Source organism: Pimephales promelas, chromosome 8 (assembly GCF_988280905.1).
Source record: "Pimephales promelas chromosome 8, fPimPro1.hap1.1, whole genome shotgun sequence".
NCBI classification, from domain to species: domain Eukaryota; kingdom Metazoa; phylum Chordata; class Actinopteri; order Cypriniformes; family Leuciscidae; genus Pimephales; species Pimephales promelas.
This window is the reverse complement of record NC_142776.1, coordinates 2,706,011-2,725,647: the sequence shown is the minus strand read 5'-3', so window position 1 is coordinate 2,725,647 and position 19,637 is coordinate 2,706,011. Positions and strand designations below refer to the sequence as shown.

The following is a 19,637-nucleotide window of genomic DNA, read 5'->3' as shown; positions in this document are numbered from 1 at the left end:
AAAATTACACATTTATCAGATGACGATTATCATTTACTCTGTCACCTTCAATAAAGTATCACCATGCAAAATCACACCATAGGGCAATGGTTGTTGTGGTGTATTAGTGCACACTGATCATCTTGTGTACTTTATAGGACTTTATACCTTAAATCTAGGAGGTCTTTTTCAATTTGAAAGCTACCTCTCTCTCTCCTTCTCTCAGTTGGGCCTCCAGGATGAGTGTATTCTGCTGATGGATTTTAAGACTGACTCTGTCGGTGACTCCAGCTGTGTTTGTGTAGATGTTCTCATCCTTCTATTGACAGAAACACTCTCATCCATTTAGACAGCAAAGCTGAGTCTGTCTATTCAATCTGTCATTTTATCTACCTGATTATAACATACAATAAACTCCCATTCAACACAGTCAAGCTCCTCGGATTACTTTCTATTCTAGAGTATATTCTGCACTCTTAAAGGCTCTGAAATCACAAATGCAAGCAGTTCAATGGCCAAAAGGATGAAACAATTTAATCTTTATAAACATCTAGTTTAAGATGCAGGTTTCAAGTTCTTAGAAATGCAATATTTGCAGTCATATTGATTAAAAAAAAAAAAAACTTTTTCATCACAAAACCATTTTTAATCATTTTATTCAATGACTTAAAATCACCACATGGTGTATCCATACTATAATGCATACATATAATGCACTACATTTTATTTCTAATGAAATGTCCTGTGGTTTAGCTCTCTAAAACGTATTAATTAATAATTCATGATATACAGCATGTACTGTTTACCCTGAAAACAATATGTTTGTTAAAAACATAAAAGCAAATGTAATTACTTTCTACCTGATGGTTACCACAAGAGTCATTAAATTAAAACTTTTCTTGAAAATGGCATAGCTTCTCATGAAACTCACAAAAATTAGCATCACATCACCAGTGTTGGGCATGTTACTTAAAAAAAGTAATTAGTTATAGTTACAAGTTACTTCTCACAAATAGTAACTGAATTAATCCTTATAAAAGTAACTAATTACCAGGGAAACTATTGTGTTACTTAAAAAAAAAGTTAAATAGGCTAACACATTTGATGCACCCAATATTAAATATGTTAAATTAATGAAATGAATAGAATAAATTATTATTATAAAACATTGTACACTAATCTACACTATCGTAATGTTGCTGTGGGACAATGTGGGAGACACCAAAAAATTCAATATATTATTTTAAATATTATCATTACTGTAGTCGAACAATAAAACATCATTTTAGGTTTAGGTTTAGAACTTTTAATATTTAATATTGCACAGACCACAACTGGCCAACAAATAAGTCTAAAAATGTACCAAAAATGAATAAATAATAATAAAAAAAATATATACATACACTCTTTGTAGTGAATATTAAAATGATATACAGTTTAACAAGAAGTGCTCCCAGAACCCGAATTCCCAGAACGTTCCCTGCAGGTTTTTTTTCTAGACTTTATTTGTATAACAATGTAAATTAATTGAAACATTGCAGATGATACCAATAGGCTACAGAGATTATTCTAATGCTGAAATTTTTCATTTACTTATAACTATATATATATATACATACACACACTCGGTCTCTCTCGCGCAGTCGAGCGCACTCTCGGATCTCGCGTATTGCTCGCTTCGCTTCGCGTTCGCTTCAAGTGCGTCCAGTCCCGCGCCTCATAAACACACACACACACACCAGATAAAAAACTTTGCAGGTTTGGCAGAGAGAAACCGCTTCAGTGAGCTCAGTTCGGCTTTAGTAACGCCGCATTTTATTGTCATTAACGGTAACGGCGTTATAACAGGGAAAAAGTAATTCGTTTGATTACTCGTTACTGAGAAAGATAACGCCGTTCATTTATAACGCCGTTATTCCCATCACTGACCAAAAGCAAAAGTGCCTGATTTTTTTCTTTAGCTTCATTCTCACCCTCATATCACAAAATCTGACTTAATTTGTTGAGCTCAAATTAATGTGTGTGAGAGGGAGAGAGAGTCTACTGATGGGAGGACCATCACAATTTATCCAGAAAATCCATTCACATCTGCGTCAATTAAACGAACACCAATACACGGAAGACAGATAAAAATGGGCCGTTGCCTAAGCCCTAAGCTGTCTTTAGACACACACACAACACAAAACAGCCTGGAATCTAAATAGAATTAGTGAAATCTTGTTACACAGACCTTTTTAACCCCTCTAGCACTGGAGCGCCACTAATGCGCCAATTCAGACAAAGCACTTCTTAATTGAATCTGAACTGATTTGAATAATCAATCTAGTTTGAACCTGTGCTGCTAAAGCGGATCTTTGTCCGGTTCAGCTTGAGTCTCTCAGCTCAGGTCAGGCCCGACTCAGGTGTGGGCTCTCCTAATTACTAATCTGATGGATGCTTTTATCCAAAGTGACTTATTGTTCACTTGTTTTAAGTTCAATCCCTCGGGAGTAACCTGAGGTTAAGTGTCTGGTCAATGGCTCATGAATCATCCCTTGCAGGATTCGAACCAATAAAGATGCACGTCTTTGTTTGCAGATAGCTGTTGACAACATGGAAGAAGAATCTTTCGCCTTTTTTATCTATTAGTACATTAATGAAAAGCTGTGTCCATGCATCACTTTTTAAGGGATAAACAGAAAGAAATGGAGCAGGTTGTGAGAGGGAATTTACTTTGCCGATGAAAGCTGACTGTGTTGCTGCTTCACGTCGGGGCAAAAAAGCTTCACTACAGCTGAATGCCAGTTCTGCGTCTGTGTGTGAATAAGACCACTGTCTATTTCTGCAGATATATTAATCTATATTTGTCATTCAAAACGGGAAACTGACGCTGCAGGCTGCAGATGCACAAACCCGTAAACAAAACATTTTTTGAATATCAATCATGCTGATAACTTTCTTTATTCCACTCCGCTCCTATTAATATTACAATATTCGCTCAGAAACACTCAGGTAAGACGACAGCCTTCTATCTGAGCCGTTTTGACTTCTTTGCTCGCTGTTTTGCTATTCTATTCTTGCTACTCATTCACTTAGAAAAAAGGGTTCATTGGGGTTCTATACATGAAGCATACACTCTCAGAAAAAAGGTACAAAAGCTGTCACTGGGGCTGTACCTTTTTAAAAGGTAAACTTTTGTCCATTTTAGGTGCTAATATGTACATTAGGTGCTACTATGTACATTTTAGGTCCTACTATGTCCATTTCAGGAGCTAATATGTACATTTTAGGCCCTAATATGTAAATTTTAGGTGGTAATATGTACATTTTAAGTACTAATATGTACATTTTAAGTGTTAATATGTACATTTTAGGTGCTAATATGTCCATTTAATGAGCTAATATGCACATTTTAGATGCTAATATATCGATTTCATGAGCTAATATGCACATTTTAGGTACTATTATGTCCATTTCATGAGCTAATATATACATTTTAGGTGCATACATTTTAGGTGTATATACATTTTCTAACCCCTGTGTCTTGAATTTTGTGATCATTCACATGCATTCATAAACATTTTAGGGTCTTGATGTTTGTCAATAATATCTAATCAATGAAATATCTAATCTGGAAAGGACAAAACAAATGATAATGAATGAACCCGAAAGGGTCCATATAGAACATTTTTCCTGGTTACAAAGAACCCTAAAGGGTTCTTATTATTAAACATTTAAAAAGGGTTCTGTGTAGAATGTTTAGGGGTTCCAAATACGTAGCGTGGATTGAACCTTTTAAGGTTCTATATAGAACCTTTTCTTCTAAGAGAGTTAAGTTAAACATTAGTTCATTAGAGTTCTACAGAGTTCTATTAGAGTTGGTGTGTCCCTGGCTTTAGAAACAGCACAACAGCAGCTCTGCAACAAAGCATCCATAAGAAGACGAGAAGCTCTATAAGTCCCACCGCTGCTGAAACAACAAGCTAAAGTTGCACCATATTTGATCTCATAAATAAAACATGGTGATTTTATACTCTGGGCGTATAGCCTTCAAGACTACGTCCTACACAAGTGTGTGAGGAGACTCCAGAGGAAATGTGTGAGGGGGGAAAATCAAAAGTGTGTTGAGCAGATGATAATGGTGCTGATGGAAGGACTTCACACCAAGAGGAGAGAGAGAGATTAGAAGAGTGAGAAAACCAGAGCGTTCAGCTGAAAAACATGCTAAAGGCTTTTCTCCTCCCTGCATGAGTGCGCAGGCCTCCATCAGCGTGAAGAGAAGAGGGCAAATTCAGAAACATTGGCCATATTCACAATCTTCAGGCCTTTCAATATTGCTCATTTAACAGCCTCACTGCATCCATAAAGGCCTTTGTTGAGTCACGAATACTGGTGGGGGATATAATGAATTTTACAGTGCCTAAAATCTAAAATTACACCGAGCATTACAATGATTTTAACTGTAATAGAGAAATTTTAACAGAGAAATCAAATTTTCCTTGAGCTTTTGACTTATAAGAGGTCATCATATTATAAGAATATCCTGTAAGTTTCAGAACTGAAAACGTCCTTGTTAGTCCAATAAAAGCTTTTATTGACACCAGGCTCAGCAAACGACTCGGGGAACGATGACGTCAAAGAGGATAAAACCCCACCCCCGAAGAAGAAGATTAAAGCCTACTTCAACACGGCCGGTTTAGCCCCGCCCACCGATTCGCGCATTACACACATAGCTAAATAACATAGATGCCTACCTCGTGATGACAAACCGGATCCAGCTGGCAATAAATATGCACTGATGAGTGAAACTCATTATAATATGCAAAACTGTTATCCACTCACAGCAGTGGGCGTATACTTCCGTGTCTTCAGTGCGAGACGCCCATAAAAACCCAGTGTTTTTCAGCTAGGCTCAAAAATAAGGTAGAAAATAGCCTATTACTTATTCATTTTGATGTTTTTGAATGTAAAAACCAAGCGAACGTCATAAGTCGACCTCAGAGAACAATATAATAAAATTTAAAAAGCCAGTTCATGACCCCTTTAAAACTCAATTCATAAATTTGCTTGAATAACCACTCAAAAATGTTCACAGAAGTCCCTTATTGGCATTTTTTATATATACACATTTTAAATATTGGCGTTTGTATTAGGTATATTGTTATATTGGTATATATAAAAAAGACACCATATTTAATCCTTGCATTTGTTTAGTTAAAACCACTGTGGATTACTGTATTATTTTGATATATACCGGTAATAATAACAGGGTTTTTTTATGTACATGGCCACAATGGCTTTTAATTCACAATATCTATTCCAGAACAATCTGAATAAAAGACCATAGCCAACAGCTGTCTAAACCTTGCTGGAAACAGAAAGTAGCATTAGCGTAATCACAGTATACTTAATTTTACAGTATATTTAACTCGGTTAAATATAGACATAAATATTTACATTTTTTCATTTAGCTGACGCTTCTGGAGCAACTAGGGGTTCAGTGTCTTGCTCAGGGACACATTGGTGTCTCACAGTGGTCTCTCACACCAAAGGCATGTGTCTTATCCACTGCGCCATTGTGTACCTTGAGAAATATTTTTCTCAAGGTACACAACTATTATTCCATTTAAGGTGAGGCCTAGTTTGGGAATGGTAGCAGTGAGTAAATGATTAATGCTTCTGGTATTACTGCCACCATAAAGATCTGCGCTGATAATAAGTGACCAGACTATGGTGTTCTTATTGTTTTTATTGGCCTCAGGGTTCAGGGACTACATGACGTAAGGCCAGTGACTCTCATACTGCTGCACAAACATCTGATCTAAGGCTGGAGTAAACACAGCTATTTGATTTTGTAAAAATTCTTTGCTGAAATCTTTCTCCAGGGACTGTAATGCCCCAGGACCCAAATCTTTCATTAATGACAGCAACAACTTCAGCAGAAATGCTCTCATAATTTTGGACTTTAAAAAGCTGAATGAATGTGACGCGAAGCATGTTCATTAACACCTGCGCGGATACTGCACAAACAACACGACGTGATTGCATTCACTCGATTCCTCAAATCCCTGTGATTTCCTCAACTCATTCTTGCCAGGCTTTGCTCATCCAACTAACCAGAACTCCCTAAACGTGTTTTCGCAGAGACTGCGATGTAAAATAACAGGCACTTTAGGAATAAAGGTTGTGTTTGTTTTGTAAACAGCATGTTATTCCCACTCCGACGCACTTCAATTTTAAGATCATAGATGTAGAGACACATAGATATACGGATGGAAAAGAGAAGTGGGATACTCACTGTCTGCATGGATCGGCACCACCAGGCAGAGCAGCAGCACGAGGGATGTGGCAAAGGCCTGTTGGGTGTGTGGCACCATGATTTCAGGATGGCGCTCACCGCAGGGGTTCCCTAAACTCCTGCTGGATGACTATACGCTCACACTACCATTTAGTGAGACCTGACGGGGAAAGCGAAGGAGAGTCACGTCAGAAAGTTGCAATGCAAACACCACATTTGAAGCAATTGAAATGACATCACCACTTATTTGCATTCCAAAAGCATTACATCACATTCCCATTATTTAGTGTGATCAAATTAAAGCAATGGAAGAATGACATCAGTAAGCATTATGGTAATGTTTCAAACATGACATCATTATTAGAAAAGTTATTCAAAAGTTATTCTAAAGACTTCTAAAGTTATTCAATAGTGTTTTTGTGTGTGTGTGAGGAATTTATTTACTGAAAATTAACACATTTTAATGTAGACAAAACTTCAGAATTCAGAGATGCTGATTCAATAACTGTCTGATGGATTCAGTTTCATCAGACTGTTTGTTTGTATGGTTAGACTTTATTTTAAGGTGACGTAGTTACATTGTACTTTATGGAAGCTTGTTTCCGCCACTGACTAAAAAAAAGAAAAAAGAATTGCGACTTTTTATCTCACAATTGCGAGATATGAAGTCAGAATTGCGTGATATAAAGTCGCAATTCTGAGAAAAAATGACAGAAGTGCGACTTTTTATCTCACAAATAGCGAGTTTACATCTCGCAATTCTGACTTTATATCTCGCAATTCTGCCTTTATATCACGCAATTCTGACTTTATATCTCGCAAATCTGACTTTATATCACGCAATTCTGACTATATATCTCACAATTCAATTTCTGACTTTATATCTCGCAATTCTGCCTTTATATCACGCAATTCTGACTTTATATCTCGCAAATCTGACTTTATATCTCGCAATTTAATTTCTGACTTTATATCTCGCAATTCTGACTATATCTCGCAAATCTGACTTTATATCTCGCAATTCTGACTTTATATCTCGCAAATCTGACTTTATATCACGCAATTCTGACTTTATATCTCACAATTCAATTTCTGACTTTATATCTCGCAATTCTGACTATATCTCGCAAATCTGACTTTATATCTCGCAAATCTGACTTTATATCTCGCAAATCTGACTTTATATCTCACAATTCAATTTCTGACTTTATATCTCGCAATTCTGCCTTTATATCTCACAATTCTGACTTTATATCACGCAATTCTGACTTAATATCTCGTAATTCTGACTTTATATCACGCAATTCTGACTTTATATCCGCAATTCTGACTTTATATCACACACTTCTGAATTTATATCACGCAATTCTGACTTTATATCTCGCAATTCTGACTATATCTCGCAATTCTGACTTTATATCTCACAATTCTGACTTTATATCTCGCAATTCTGACTTTATATCTCGCAATTCTGACTTTATATCTCACAATTCTGACTTTATATCTCGCAATTCTGACTTTATATCTCGCAATTCTGACTTTATATCTCGCAATTCTGACTTTATATCACACAATTCTGACTTTATATCACACAATTCTGACTTTATATCTCACAATTCTGACTTTATATCACGCAATTCTGACTTTATATCTCACAATTCTGACTTTATATCTCGCAATTCTGACTTTATATCTCGCAATTCTGACTTTACTGTATATCACACACTTCTGACTTTATATCACGCAATTCTGACTTTATATCTTGCAATTGCGACTATATCACGCAATTCTGACTTTATATCTCGCAATTCTGACTATATCTCGCAATTCTGCCTTTATATCTCACAATTCTGACTTTATATCACGCAATTCTGACTTAATATCTCGTAATTCTGACTTTATATCACGCAATTCTGACTTTATATCCGCAATTCTGACTTTATATCACACACTTCTGAATTTATATCACGCAATTCTGACTTTATATCTCGCAAATCTGACTTTATATCTCGCAAATCTGACTTTATATCTCGCAAATCTGACTTTATATCTCGCAATTCTGACTATATATCTCACAATTCTGACTTTATATCTCGCAATTCTGACTATATATCTCACAATTCAATTTCTGACTTTATATCTCGCAATTCTGCCTTTATATCACGCAATTCTGACTTTATATCTCGCAATTCTGCCTTTATATCACGCAATTCTGACTTTATATCTCGCAAATCTGACTTTATATCACGCAATTCTGACTATATATCTCACAATTCTGACTTTATATCTCGCAATTCTGACTATATATCTCACAATTCAATTTCTGACTTTATATCTTGCAATTCTGCCTTTATATCACGCAATTCTGACTTTATATCTCGCAAATCTGACTTTATATCTCGCAATTTAATTTCTGACTTTATATCTCGCAATTCTGACTATATCTCGCAAATCTGACTTTATATCTCGCAATTCTGACTTTATATCTCGCAAATCTGACTTTATATCACGCAATTCTGACTTTATATCTCACAATTCAATTTCTGACTTTATATCTCGCAATTCTGACTATATCTCGCAAATCTGACTTTATATCTCGCAAATCTGACTTTATATCTCGCAAATCTGACTTTATATCTCACAATTCAATTTCTGACTTTATATCTCGCAATTCTGCCTTTATATCTCACAATTCTGACTTTATATCACGCAATTCTGACTTAATATCTCGTAATTCTGACTTTATATCACGCAATTCTGAGAAATAAAGTCAGAATTGTGAGATAAAAAGTCGCAATTACCTTTTTTATTTTTCATTTTGTGGTGGAAACAAGCTTCCATAGTACTTACAGTAGATACGTACTGAGCAATATTAATTATCTACAGTACATGCACTTACAATGGAGTTAGGGTTTGGTTTAGGGTTAGTTACTTGTAATTATGCATCATTTACTGTTATGTAGTACTGTAACGTGTAACTACATCACCTTAAAATAAAGTGTTACAGCTAGTTTTGTGAACTATTCATTAAAATAATCGATTCATGAGAGTAATTTGCTGCATATTCCAGAATCAAAAAATAGAACAGGTTCATGAATTAGTTCAAAATAGTAATTTTTTTTCATGAATCAGATTACACTGGTCAATTGTTGTTGATTTTTGTCTGCAACCTGGAAGGAAAACTCAATGAAAATACATTTATTGTCATTATTCAACACAGGCTGCATATTCACAACACATTACTTATTTTGCCTAAATATAAAACAAAATAAAATAAATATTAGATAACATTTAAAAAAAAAAAAAGATACGTTGTCTTGTCAACTAACTGAAAGTACTGAAGTACTACAATTACGAAAACCGAAAGCTAGCTGAAATATATTTTTAAAAACTAATGAAAAATTACAATCACATAACAAAATGACTAAAACTTAAGCTAAAATGAAAACAATCACTCGGTAATAAATGCTATGATGCAACAAGTATGTAAATAACTAAAATAGCATTAGGTTCACACACTCTTAGAAGAAATGGTTCCATCCCCCGCTTCATATATGGAACTCCAAAATGGTTCTAGAAACATTTTTTTGGTAAAAGGTTCTATTGGCCAAGTACGGAACCCCAGGGTTCTATATAGAACCCAGAGGAACCCTTTTTTAAGAGTGTATAGAACCTTTTAGGGGTTCCAAATACGTAGCGCTGATAGAACCTTTTAAGGTTCTATATAGAACCTTTTCTTCTAAGAGTGCAGTGTTTTACCGCACAACTCAAGTAAAATATGATTAACTGCGCAATGGCCATTAGGATACAGCATGACAGCACAGATTGAGTCATTTTCATTTCGAGCTGAGCTATTCATTTAACACAGTGACATCATGCACACAATGAATGATGTCACTGTGTTAATTTAATAAAGTGGTTTGAAAGCCGGAGCCGCAACGAGTCCCGGGAGAGCGTTTCAGCGACCACAGGCACCTCTGGCCTTTGGAGGACACGCAGGTTCACACTGTGAGTGTGTGTCTAGGGGGTTTGTGTGTGTTAATAACCTGTGTGGTGAGGGCTCTCATGTGTCTTTCCAATGAAGCCACCCCATGCACAACCTCACTCACTCATGATTAAGATGATGCATTCATTTATTAACCAGAAGCGCTCGTCATGTAATTGGCCGGACCCGGGCTAATTAATCATGTCACACAAAGCAGACATCTGCTTTCCAACACACCCACTCTTCCACAGAGAAAACAATCATGGAAACACCGGAGAGAGACGCCCATAGACCAACACTAATTACTCCGCCACCACAGCCGGAAAAGTGTGGAGCCGCTGGCGCTCGGCAAACAGCGTTTGATCGAGAGCTGAAGGTGCGCTTCCACATTCCTGCAGACGGAAACGTCCCTGCTATTTCTCCCTCTTATTATGGAAATCATGAGTCTGGAACAGAACCGCGGAGCTGACAGGCTCACCGACACTGCATTAAACTGCGAGCATTTAGGGACAAACACACACACACACACACGAGTCTCTCTGCTTCAGCACACACTGTAATTACAGCAGTGCTCCCCTTTCTGCACCCCACCGTCTCTGCCTTTCCAAAGAAAACACAGACTCTGTTTATGAGTGGATGCTACAATTGCGCCAGCCAAGCGTCTCCGGCGTGCCCAACCTGCAGGCTCTCCCGAACATTCCTGCAGGAAGAGCTCGCTGGGAAAACAAAGCGCGGACTGAACGCAACGTGCATTTCTAAAGACCCCAGTCTCTTCTGCTGAAAGACAAATGATACAGGCAGCCAGCTAGACTCGCCATGATGACAAGCATGTTTGAATGAGGGGTCAAAGGTCAGTTCATTTCTCTCAGGAATCAATCCTCATGTGGACAGGACATGACTGCACAGGAACTGGAGGGTTATAAAGCGTCGCGGCTTCAGGATGGAGAGAAGTCCTCGCTCTGGTCTAAATTAAGTTGAATGTGATTGGAATTAATAAATAATGTGACGTAATTCAAAACATTTTAAATGTTCAAGGCGTGTTCTTCACACCTTTATCACTAAATGAAAGATTGGTAAATACTTTAGTCTAGGGTCCAATTCTCACTAGTTTAGTTCCAATTAACTACTTGCTTATTGGCATGCATATCATAGCATATTTGCTGTTTATTAGTAAGTACTGTATAAATCACATATTAATGCCTTATTCTGCATGATCGTATTCTACATCTCTTAATCCATACCCTTCTACCTTACTAATTATTAATAAGCTGTAACTAGCAGTTTATTGAGGCAAAAATCACAGTTAGTTAATTGGACCCTAATTTAAAGTGTGACCAAAAAAAATTAATTTAATTGATAAAAAAAAAGAGAAAATAACTAAAAAGACTACATTTTACTACAGCATGGTTATTATAGTTAACTAGAACCAAAAAAAGGCATTGGCTGTGTCCAAAATCTCCATTTAAACCACTACTCCCTACCCCCTATCTAGTAGAGCACTACATAGTGAGCTCATCAGCATAATAGAAACACCACTTTCGGACACTACTCGATCGTCTCTTGGCGCCGTTGATTACTTCATTGCTGTCGCCCGTCCACCATTTTTACGATCAGCACAATGCATGATGGTATGTAAGGCTTGGGTTAGTGACTATCGGTTGTACACTACTTTTCAAAATGCATTCTGGGATACATTGAGTGGACTATATAGGATATAATAATAGTCACTATACATTCAGACAGCCCTACAAAATGGTGAGCTCACTATATAGTCCACTATATAGTGAGTAGTTTGAGATTTCGGACACAGCCCTTTTCTTTCATTTAAATAAAATAAATGATAACAAAAAATGTTTTCTCATTTTAATTTAGTTTAACTTGATGAATAAAAACTATATATATATATATTTAAAAACTGATAAAAATGGCAAAAACTATTAAATACACAAAATAATTTAGTTACTAAATTCAAAATATAAATGGAAAATATGAAAATGAAAACGAATTGAAAAAAAATATATATAAATATATATATATATATATATATATACATTAGGCCTACATATATTTTATACAAAAAAGATGTGATGCCAATAAATCATTGAATTTTGAATTAATTAAAACAATTCATTTGAACTGAATCACAGAAATGAATCAAACTGACCAACACAAACGGCATTTAGGTTTAAAGACAAAAAGGCACTATGATGTTTGTCTTGATGCACTCATACTTTAAAGTTGTGATACAAGGAGGGAATGTAAAATCAATTACTAAATGACATAATAAAATGCATGTTACAATTATACTTACAATGTTGCTTAATTTTATTTACAGAATAAATAATAACAAATATATAGCAAATGTTCAAAATATCACCTAGTTTTTCATCATCAACATAAGAAAACCTTAATTTTTTATTCTATAAGAAAGTGTTTTGGGAGGGGTTGTTGCCGGTTGCATAACATAATATATAACATAATTGCACACAAATGCAGCATGTTCATCTGCCATAATTCCAGTCCCAACATGTTGTTGCTTATTTGCAGGAGTGTTTGATAGTCTGATATCTCCAAAGAGCACTTGCTTTATTACTCCTGGATTGATGGATAATCTATCATAATCCCAGAGGAGAAATAGTTTGCTAGACATTTCCTGTGCCTTGACAGAAAACCCTTCAACACGGGCCAGAGCAGCGCTAACATCTAAGATACACTTAGAAAATCAATGCTCTTTGAATATTAATAAAGAGCTACACTTAAGTTCATCAGTTTGATGCATATGTACTTTCCTAAACAGCATTGCCATTTAAATAGAGCATTTCTTGATAATCAATTAAGCAAATAAAATCAGGCAAATAAGATAAGAGGGCAGCAGTTGTGAGAGCTTCTTTGCTATGCTATTTCGTTAATCATGTCAAGATTGTTACAAAGAGTGTCACTATTATCTATGCATATCATTTTTTTTAGGGGGTTATTATTGAAATGTCAAGATTCTTGTGAAATTTAAATAAACTGAGGTGGCACTTTGCCTGTTAGAAAAACATGCGGGATGAAATGTTATTTTAAAGTGGGGTACAGTAGAATTAAAAAACGGCAAAACTACCACAGCTTTAAAGGAACGTCAAACATCAAAATGATGTTTCACAAACACATACTGTAAATTGAAGAACTTTTGATTTTGGCATAATGGCTCTGTCCAAAACCGAGGAAGCTGCCTAACTACATCATAAGCACACTTATGGGCTGTTTCCAACAGAAGCCAGTGAATTACACTGCTTCAGATATCATTTTAACCAAAATTATCTCAGCATCACCAGTATCATTTTGCAGGTTAGCAAACCCAGATTCCTCGGAAAGTGATTACAAATTTAAATTTGAGTACAGAATTAGGTTTCACTTTATTATGATGGTGCCTTTAACACATTCTGTTGCCTATAAGTAGCATTGCACCAACATGTCTACTAACTCTTATTACACTCTTAGAAGAAATGGTTCTATTTAGAACCAGAAATGGTTCCATCCCCCACTTCATATATGGAACTCCAAAATTCTATATAGAACCATTTGTTTTGGTAAAAGGTTCTATTAGCCAAGTATGGAACCCCAGGGTTCTATATAGAACCCAGAGGAACCCTTTTTTAAGAGTGTATAGAACCTTTTAGAGGTTCCAAATACGTAGCACTGATAGAACCTTTAAAGGTTCTATATAGAACCTTTTCTTCTAAGAGTGTAGGCTGCGTTCAGGGGCTTCATGCTCAATTCCGATTATTTATTTTTTTTGCAAGGCCGTTCACATTTCCAATTAAATGCGACCTTTTGTGATCTCCTGTGTTGACGTGAACATGAAATGACCCAGAAGTGACCCGCATGCGCAGAAGAGAACTCAACGGTCAACGACGTCACTTGTTGTTTGCGGAAGTAGCTAAACATGGATATCAACAGTGGAGCTTGTTTAGCAATATTAATGTTATTTTCCCAACAGAGACAGCACAATATCTTCTAATAATTACATGACACAATACTTGTACTTTTAGTACTTAAGTAGTGAATAAAAATGTACTACTTGCAATAAAGTACAAAAAATGTTGAATACTTTAGTTCTTCTACTTAAGTGTGGTGCTTAAAGAGCACTTCAACTTCTACTCAAGTCACTTTTTTGATTGAGCACTTCAAGTCCGGGTTTCTAGTGCTTTATACATCTAGAGTTAGTTGGCATGTAGTTGCAAAGTTACTCAATAGAACTACTAAAGGGACCATCAAAATAAAGTGTTACCAAAAATGACATTAAGGAATTAGATGAAAATTACATAGTCACAATGACAATGCCATCGAATAAAAATGCACTATTCCAATGTGAGCTTCATTTTTCATGATAATCACAGCAACATTATGAGTTCACCAGGGTTCACAGAAGCAACCTCTTTCTTTTTCTCTGGTTCTGCTGCAGGAGCGGGCGGAAAGAAAGGAGCAGAGAGGGAATGATATCTTTTCCCAGCAGACTCTGGGGGTGTGAAGGGGGAAGGAGGAGACCCTCGAGGGGCAGCACTCTCTTATCTCTCCTGTTATCCGCCCACTCTCCATGGGATGGAGACGCAGGGTGAGTCATACACACCAGCTCGGTATTACAAACAGTGCAGACAAATATCATGAAGGACAAGAAGTGCCGAGACTGGTGGATCTTTAGTTCAGAAGGGGACCGTCTTCCATCAGCAATGCTAATGAGGCATCTGTGTCTCACTTAATTCTGGATACACACTACCAGATAACACACATTATTCCTTACTAGGGATGTTAATATCAATAACGTTGAAACAGAAAAGTTGTAACTGACTAGTAGACTAGTCTAACCCTCAGCCCCCGAAGACCGTCTCTATGCAAATGCATTTGAAATACTATTTAATCTATGAAGAGTCTAATCATACACCGAATGCCACTAAAATAGGTCAGATGCATGCGCTGGGCTTGCATTATCATTGTATATTAAACTTAAGCGCTCACTTAACCAATGGAAGCCTTTAAAGGGATAGTTCACTTTGAAATTAATTTTTGGTATGTTTTATCTTACCTCAAGGGCAACCAAGATGTAGATGTCTTTGTTTACGCAGTATTTTCAATTTTGATATTTTTAGGTCAAACCGTTAGTCTATCAGTCATATAATGCAGGTCTATGGTCACCACCTCAAAGAGCATGCACAAATTAAACATGATTTAATGACTCGTAAATGTAAGTACACATTGATGGCCTAAGACACGAAACGAGCGGTTTGTGTGAGAAAACGAACAGTATTTATATGTTATACATATATATTTATATGTATGACTGACAGAGAAGAACGGTTTGACCTAAAATTATCAAAATTGAAAATACTGCGGAAACAAATACATCTACATCTTGGATGCCATTGAGGTAAGCTAAAACATACCAAAAATAATTTCAAAGTGATCTATCCCTTTAAAGACATTTATTCAGTACAGGACTCATACGTTCAAACCTAATAGACTGCAAAAAAATATCATTGGTTAACTTAAAAAAAACAAAAAACAAGTGACCTGGTCGCCTTAAAATTTTAAGTATAATCAACTGGAAAAAGTGAGTTAAAACAATGAAGGAGGTTGATTTAATCATCAGAAACTCAAAATAATAAGTTATCTGAACTAAATAAATTAAGTTGATTTGACAAAAGAAAAAATGTTGTGATTACAAATCTTGAAAATATTTTTTTTTTACAGTGTAGCCTATAATTAACAGATTTTCTCAAATAAAAGTTAGTCAGCATGTATTGTTTGTACATTGCTATTCATGCCGTCAAGATACACACAATGGGCAAGTAAATCATGACATGTACTGACAACTAATACTGTATTTAAGCATATTCTCTTTGTCAGGATGTTGATACAGTAGCTGCTCAAGTGTCAAGTAAGTTTCTTTAATCCGATATAAAATTGCATACCGTATTGTCCCTCATAACCGGTATTATACTGCAACAAGCCTATACGCAGCTTATGGTATAGAAGAAAACAGAAACGTTTTATGTAGGCTGTCAAAATACTCCCTCTCCTTGCTCATCTTCCCATCTCTGAACCCGCCGCGGGTGGAAACCAACGCATGCAAAATCTGTTAAAGTTAAAATGTAATGACTTTTATTTTCCGCTCCAGATATACACTTTTCCAAATAATATATAATATTTTTTTAAATATTACATTAACATGACGGTAATGTATCATAGTATTTGTAAAAATATAGAGCAAATCATTAAATGTGCAAAAAAACAAACAAATGTAAATGACTAGTATTTTAAAATCATCTTAGTATATGGGTACAAATATTACTGTTATTATTGGCATTATCATAGTTGTTATTATTAAATGAAAACAACAATTTTAATACATTTGTCAAGAAAATTATGCTCTCAAAACTAATTTAAAAAATTTAAGCATTTTAGATCAGAATGTTTTTTTATTTAGATGAGAAATATAAATTCTGTCAAGTGTGTCCAAACTCATGCCTGGTTGTGTATGTGGCGTCAAGCTATCCTATATGTCAAGGGTGTGCATGTCTTTAAGGGACTACTTTCATCTTGTAGCTGATGGCATGCACAGGCAGACAGGAAGAGGAATCCTCGTTCATGTAGAGTGATAGAGCTCATCACCGGCATCCAGGTGCAACACTCGGCACCGGCCGCCCTGCAGCGACGCAATCCTGCGAGATTTGTGGCTTTCAAGTGCTGTGCGATGTTAGGAGATTTGTGGAGCGGCAGGAATTTGAGGCGAGGGAAACGGATCTGAGGCCGTAAATATTGGAGCAAAGGCAGGAGTTGGAGGCTCATTGTCTCAACAGAGAAAACTGAGGAAAATTAAGGCGCCTAGAGCGCTTTCACATTTCCTTTTACTTTTTAACATGAACACACACACAGTAATGCATATGAAATCCAAACTTAAGGTTTCAAAATCATAATGCCCATGAAAAGTCTGTTTACAAAAAAAAAGCCAGACACAATGAGTCTCATTCATGAAACAGGAGCAGAATGAATTTCATCCATTGCGCTCTTCACTCCCTGCCCTCCATGTGAATTTTGCGCATCAACATAATCACGTGACTGAAACACAGCTATTGACAGCTACGCAACTGCTACTTTGACGCTTCAAAAAGTTCATTAAGAGATAAAACTAATGTGAAACTTATATGAATTGGGTGGTTTAGTCCAAATTTTCTGAAGAGACACGATCACTTTATATGATGAACAGATTTAATTTAGTCTATTATTCACATATAAAAATTTAAACCAACTCACACATCAGTGGTGGTAAACAGAAGCACAAGCATGTTCACTTAAAGTCTGAGAACCAATGAGGTTCATTCTCGTGTTACGCATCACGTTTGAGCTTCAAGAACCAATGAGGTTCATTAAAATCAAGCAGGTTCACTTGAACTTCTGTTTATGTTTGCTGATTAATGTTTTTTTGTGAATAAAAGCCTACAAATTTGGGGTGAACTATCTCTTTAAATCTAATCGGTTGAAGCGATGATTCCTTTGACTTAAAAATCACCCTTTTAAAGGAGTGGTTCACTTTTGAAAAAACTTTTGCTGATAATTACTCACCCTCATGTCATCCAAGATGTCCATGTCTTTCTTTCTTCAGTCGAAAAGAAATTAAGGTTTTTGATGAAAACATTCCAGGATTTTTCTCCATATAATGGACTTCAATGGGAACCAAACGGTTCAAGGTCCAAAAGACACTTTCAGTGCAAACTGCAAACTGTTCGAATGGCTTTAAACGATTCCAGACGATGAATAAGGGTCTTGAGAAACAATTGCTTATTTAATAACAAAGTTTAAGTTTTATAAGCTGAAATACTCGCCTTGCTCTGTGACGCACGTTTGTGACTTTCCTGTTCGAACTCGTTCATCAAAATCTTTTTCCCAGTCATTTGGTTCATTCAACGAACGAAATGAACGAATTGACTCGGAAAAAGATTAGTTCATTTTGACGAGTTCGAACAGGAGAGTCACAAACGTGCATCACAGAACTGAGCACGGCGAGCATTTGAGCTTATAAAACTTAAACTTTGTTTTTTTTTTCTTTTAAATGAGCGATCGTTTCGCTTGATAAGACCCTTATTCATCGTCTGGAATCGTTTAAAGCCCTTTGAACAGTTCGCAGTTTGCACTGAAAGTGTCTTTTGGACCGTGAACCGTTTGGTCCCCATTGAAGTTCATTGTATGGAGAAAAATCCTGGAATGTTTTCAACCAAAAACCTTAATTTCTTTTCGACTGAAGAAAGAAAGACACGGACATCTTGGATGACATGGCGGTTGAGTAAATTATCAGCAAAAGTTTTTTGAAAAGTGAACTACTCCTTTAAGACACTTCAGAATAAGTATCAAGGCAAATGTAAAAGCAGAAAATTTGTCACAGGTCAGAGTGTGTCACCGGTTCTTTTCTGCTGTTTGTAATGGTCCTGTCTTTTCCTGCAGCCTGTGATTTGAGAAATCAGCGTTATCTTTCAGCACTGTGAGCACAATCATGAGCTGTCCTCCCACACCTGTCGCTCGTTCCCTTTACCCTATATATTATAGTATATATACCTGCTTGTGTTTGTGCTCAGGACTTGTGTCCTCTACTTGTGTCCGCTGATGTGTGTGCGGGGTTCATGGGATCCACCGCACAGAGAGTCAACTATTTTCACGGTTTCAAATTATTCCTAAAGTTTTCTAATAAACTTTTCTCCTCCATTTATCGGAGTTCCTGACAACAATATCAAGATATTCATGCAGCCCTGTATCAGATACTCAAAAACTCATCTCTTTACAAGCCATTCACACATAGCAGAAAAACCTCTAGCTGGAAAAAAACTTGATAAATCTTGACCTTGGACTTATGCAAAGCTGTAGTCTCAATAGTTGTACTGCGGTTGTTCCCGAGGGTGTTGAAGAAGCTTCTCTTTCTGCATACAGAGCCTAGCGTGCTGCATGATACCATTTTTTTAATGTTTTTTTTGGACGGAAGCACTGTGGTGTGTGGCACTTACGGGATTATGTGGCCAGAGGGGTATCTCGGAAAAAGACTTTTATCACCCCAGCAACTAATTATAAGTGGCGAGAGAGAGAGAGAGAGAGAGAGAGAGAGAGAGATAAATGTGTGCATGACTGTGAGTTAAACATAAAAAAAAAAAATCTAACAAGAGAGAAGAGATGAGCCCCTCAGGACACACCATTGCAACATCCTGTGGCGCGGTCATAAAAGATTTACGAAATAACTTTGGCCCCCAGTGCAAAGTCTCAACAGCGAAGTTAATGGTGTGATTACACTAATAAGGGAAGGAAAAGAGATGGAACTGTGCTGCATTTAATGATAGGGTGAAAACGCTAGATAAAGAGTCTGAAGGAGTGTGT

General features: G+C 36.3%; 1 protein-coding gene across 11 annotated transcripts in view; it reads right to left on the bottom strand.

Annotated features, from left to right (window-relative positions):
- The window catches only part of ptprfa (protein tyrosine phosphatase receptor type Fa), a 255,269-nt gene that overhangs the window by 160,218 nt on the left and 75,414 nt on the right, over window positions 1-19,637 (bottom strand). For all 11 annotated transcript variants that reach the window (XM_089133721.1, XM_089133725.1, XM_089133722.1 and 8 more), the window contains exon 2: window positions 6,257-6,416. In XM_089133721.1, the coding sequence (XP_088989847.1) occupies window positions 6,257-6,335 (79 nt within the window). In that variant the 5' untranslated portion in view covers window positions 6,336-6,416. The remainder of the gene's footprint in view (window positions 1-6,256; window positions 6,417-19,637) is intronic.